This window comes from Olea europaea, unplaced genomic scaffold (assembly GCF_002742605.1).
Source record: "Olea europaea var. sylvestris unplaced genomic scaffold, O_europaea_v1 scaffold775, whole genome shotgun sequence".
NCBI lineage: Eukaryota > Viridiplantae > Streptophyta > Magnoliopsida > Lamiales > Oleaceae > Olea > Olea europaea.
Window position 1 is genome coordinate 394,945 of NW_019266170.1, and position 3,558 is coordinate 398,502.

The following is a 3,558-nucleotide window of genomic DNA, read 5'->3' on the forward strand; positions in this document are numbered from 1 at the left end:
AGCCATTTGTTTTGCCTAAATTCTGGGTGCCAACTTATGGACGAAACCATGTAGTGTAGTTTGTTTTATGGTTTGCCTAACTTCTGGTTCAAACCGTTCAAAGATCAGAATACATAACAGAAGAATTGTGCCCATATAAAGACTAACTGACTAATTAGACCCTTTTTCAGAAGATTCTCCACTTTGTTATTGCCTTTTCAGGGTTATGGTGACCTTTCTTGGAAAATGATAAAAGCACATATAGCAATCTTCAAATATTTGAAAATTCTAATTGATTATTTTGGTGTCTTGTGTAAGCTTTTTGCCTCACATGGCCCTGAAAATTTTGTAAAAATAAAAATTTTACCCTCTTTTACATGTGTATAAGCACTCTAACCAATTTATTAGAGAAATCAAAGGTATTGAATCACTCTAAAATATGGAAATGTAAAAGAAGAAAAAAGAATTAATGGGACATATAAAATACATGATATCAATCTAGCACTTGCAGTTTCAAACCTCAAAAACAGAAAAAGAAGGAATAAGAGTTTACATTGTTCAAGTTATTGTCAGTTTGTCAAGATCAAACTATTAATATAAAAAATATATCGAGAATATTGTAAAAGAAACAAGAGAAGTAAAAAAAACCATAAAATTTGTCTTCTATAAGTTTTTGCAGGCGCAGATCAATAGTGAGAATTCAACTTGATCTTGATCTTTCCGCAACTGCTTCTCTTCTAACCACAACCTGCTATCCATACCACTTCTGGTCCTGAACATGAACACAGCATATCCTGAGGCTGGATTGTAGAACCAATCATGAACATCCCACATGAGATCAATGAGCAGACCATCCAAGAAAATTGTCTGATTTCCTCTGAAGTTCCATTGCAAGCGCTTTATGCGAATTACAATCTTCTTATCGATACAAACTGATAAGACCGGATACTTTAGGCCTTCGTTTTCTCCACTACAACGTATCAAAATGTCGTGAACAGCACCAGTATTGCAGAATTGAGCCTTAGTTGAGTAAAGGGTATTTCCAGAGAAATGTTCTTGGCGTGAAATTAATGAGGATTTCGCCATTGGAGTGCCATTTTTGAGCTTTTTCGTCCAAGCTTCTTGAGCCATATCTCCAAAAATTAGGCCTAGCTCTGAATCGACTGTGATAAAGACGTAATATCCATCAACAGGTTCAGGGCCTGTAGAGTACCTGGCTGCAGAAAGATCCCAGAAAACCTCAATTTCATTATTCTGGAATTCAATTGATTTGCTGCCTTTCAACTTTCTGAATAAACGTGAATTCGTATTAAGTTTGAAGGCGCTTGATTGATCGTCACCAAAGGTTATATTAAGACCTTGAGTCAAACTGCTCTTGCACCATGTGATTGTGATCAAAATCTGCTTCTGAGTGGAGAGTGTGATTCTATATAAACATTTGACAGCATTTTGAACTGAAGGGATCAGATTAGGAGAAATACAAGAATTATTTGAATAACTTGAACATGATGTATCAGAAACCTGCACTGCATATTCACTAAAACAAGATGCAAAATCTCTCATACTGTTAGTTGTGGCTATCTGCAGAAGAAAGGAGAGATAGAACTGGAGCCTGGAAGTATTTTAAAGAAGATGATAAATGAGAGGAGAGACAATGGAAATCAAGGTTACTGACAGGCCCATATTCATGAATTAAATATGATTCTCTTACCTAAAAATTTGCATCTTAGGACAGAGGAAAAAATGGAACTTTGAGACAGAAACTTTGAAGGTTTATTTCTTTATGTCTTTGACAGGCCCATATTGAAAATTTCAAATGGCAAAACAAATTAAGAAATAAATATATAATAAACATGAATAGAATGAATGCAGCAAAATAATAAAAATAGCTCAATTATTATTATTATTATTATTCCCTTGGGATCAATGGTTATTGGTTGACCAGGCAACGAAGGTATCAGGCAATTCCACCACGTTTCAATCTGCTAATCTAACCGTTTTAGGCATTTAAACTGTTACTTTATGGCAGGTTAGACTATGTTATAAACCCCATCTCATCGACTAGAAAAAGATAACAATGCACAGTAATATACGCAATGTTTTGAAAATCGAATTTGACTAACGAGTTCAATTAGAAAATTGAGAACCAGTCCAGTTAGACCTATAAAGTCAAAAATGTAAAACTTCTTAGGGTAAACAAGTTCGTTCACCTTAAAATTTTATTTTCCTTTTATTGTTTTAATATTTTATACTCCTGGTTCGATCCTAGTTCGACACTTCAAACCCTGAGATATGCTCTCAATAGGCAGTGTTACTTGAGTTTCATCATGAGTTTTTCATGTTTGGTTTATAAATTATAACCAAACCAATTTCCCAATTTTTCCGTTCTCTTATCGAATTGGTAGCAAGATTCAACTTAAATCTCTCATTAGTCAAAGGTCGAGAATAGCACATAAATTAGAAACACAAGGTAATAAATTTTTTTGTTTTCTATCCATTAAGATGATTAATTGTGGCAGTGAAAGTTGGTCCCCCATGAATTAAAAACCAGTGGTTATCAGCCACCAACTCACCTATACTTGAACAAAAGCAAGGGAATAATAATGCGAAGCAGTAACTTTCTTGTGTGACCCTTTGCATTCCCCTTTTTCTGTGAAAGTAATTAAATCCATATTCAGTACTAACAGCAACATAATACAAACCATCATTATTATTGGATTAATTTCCAATATTAATGTCTGAAGTTTTAACGTTTTGGTAAATAATTATAAGTTACAGTTGGCAGAAAATAACGTTACATATAATTGTGACCCGTGAACTAATTAAAATTTGCAGCTAATGAGGTCCTTTCATACCCCTTTCGATCCTCCATGTGCCCTACGTTTATATATATTGCACGCCTCTGAGGATTATAGTTACATATGGAGCGATCACGGGATGTTTACTTCTAGTAAAATATGTTGGAAGAATTTTGTGAATAGTGACGCCGAAATAAGTATAATGATGGTGACAAAGCCGAGGCAAGAGTTGGACTCTTTGTCCTTAAGTCGAATTTGCCCCGCAACGGTGCCTACGGATTTTGACAATCGACTCCCAAGATACAACGGCTACACTTGTGTTTGTAGCACTCCAAAACACAAGTACAACGAACCAAATTTAGGCTTATGTACTCCAAGGATGAAATGAAAGAAAATCAAAATAAATGAAATGATTTTGATTTTGGATAGAAGAGAGGATGAGAGACGTTTTTGCATATCAAACTGTGTGGAATAGGACACCCAAATGGTCCTATTTATAGACCATGAAAGGGTGTGGACGAAATGGTTGAGGTCAAACCATGCACCCTTTCCAGACAATGCACCTTTATGAAAAGGTGTCTATTCACTAATGGTTGAGGCCTTTTTCGTAATTTCTCATTCATCCGATATTGGTTTTCGAAATGCCAAATATACCCTTCAATACATGCAGAGAAATCAAAATTCTCTTTCGGGGGCGTTGCCCCCGACCCCCCACCAGGGGCGCTGCCCCCTCGACCCCCGCGACCTGACCGGTCAGGTTGATCCCCGTTTGTGCGCCCCG

General features: G+C 36.0%; 1 protein-coding gene across 2 annotated transcripts; it reads right to left on the bottom strand.

The window, feature by feature from the left end:
* Positions 1-437: 437 nt before the first annotated feature.
* Positions 438-1,765, bottom strand: LOC111391343. 2 transcript variants are annotated; one of them, XM_023016544.1, is made up of 2 exons: positions 1,501-1,765; positions 438-1,405 (listed from the first exon to the last, which is right to left on the bottom strand). In XM_023016544.1, the coding sequence occupies exons 1-2, from the start codon at positions 1,509-1,511 to the stop codon at positions 643-645; spliced, it is 774 nt and encodes a 257-aa protein (XP_022872312.1). In that variant the 5' UTR covers positions 1,512-1,765; the 3' UTR covers positions 438-642. The 2 variants fall into 2 exon arrangements, with proteins under 2 accessions (XP_022872312.1, XP_022872311.1); XM_023016543.1 differs by having other exon boundaries at positions 438-1,765.
* Positions 1,766-3,558: the final 1,793 nt, after the last annotated feature.

Bases quoted from the DNA above. Each gene is read 5' to 3' on its own strand.
- LOC111391343 (XM_023016543.1), bottom strand. From the start codon at position 1,542: ATGAGAGATTTTGCATCTTGTTTTAGTGAATATGCAGTGCAGGTTTCT.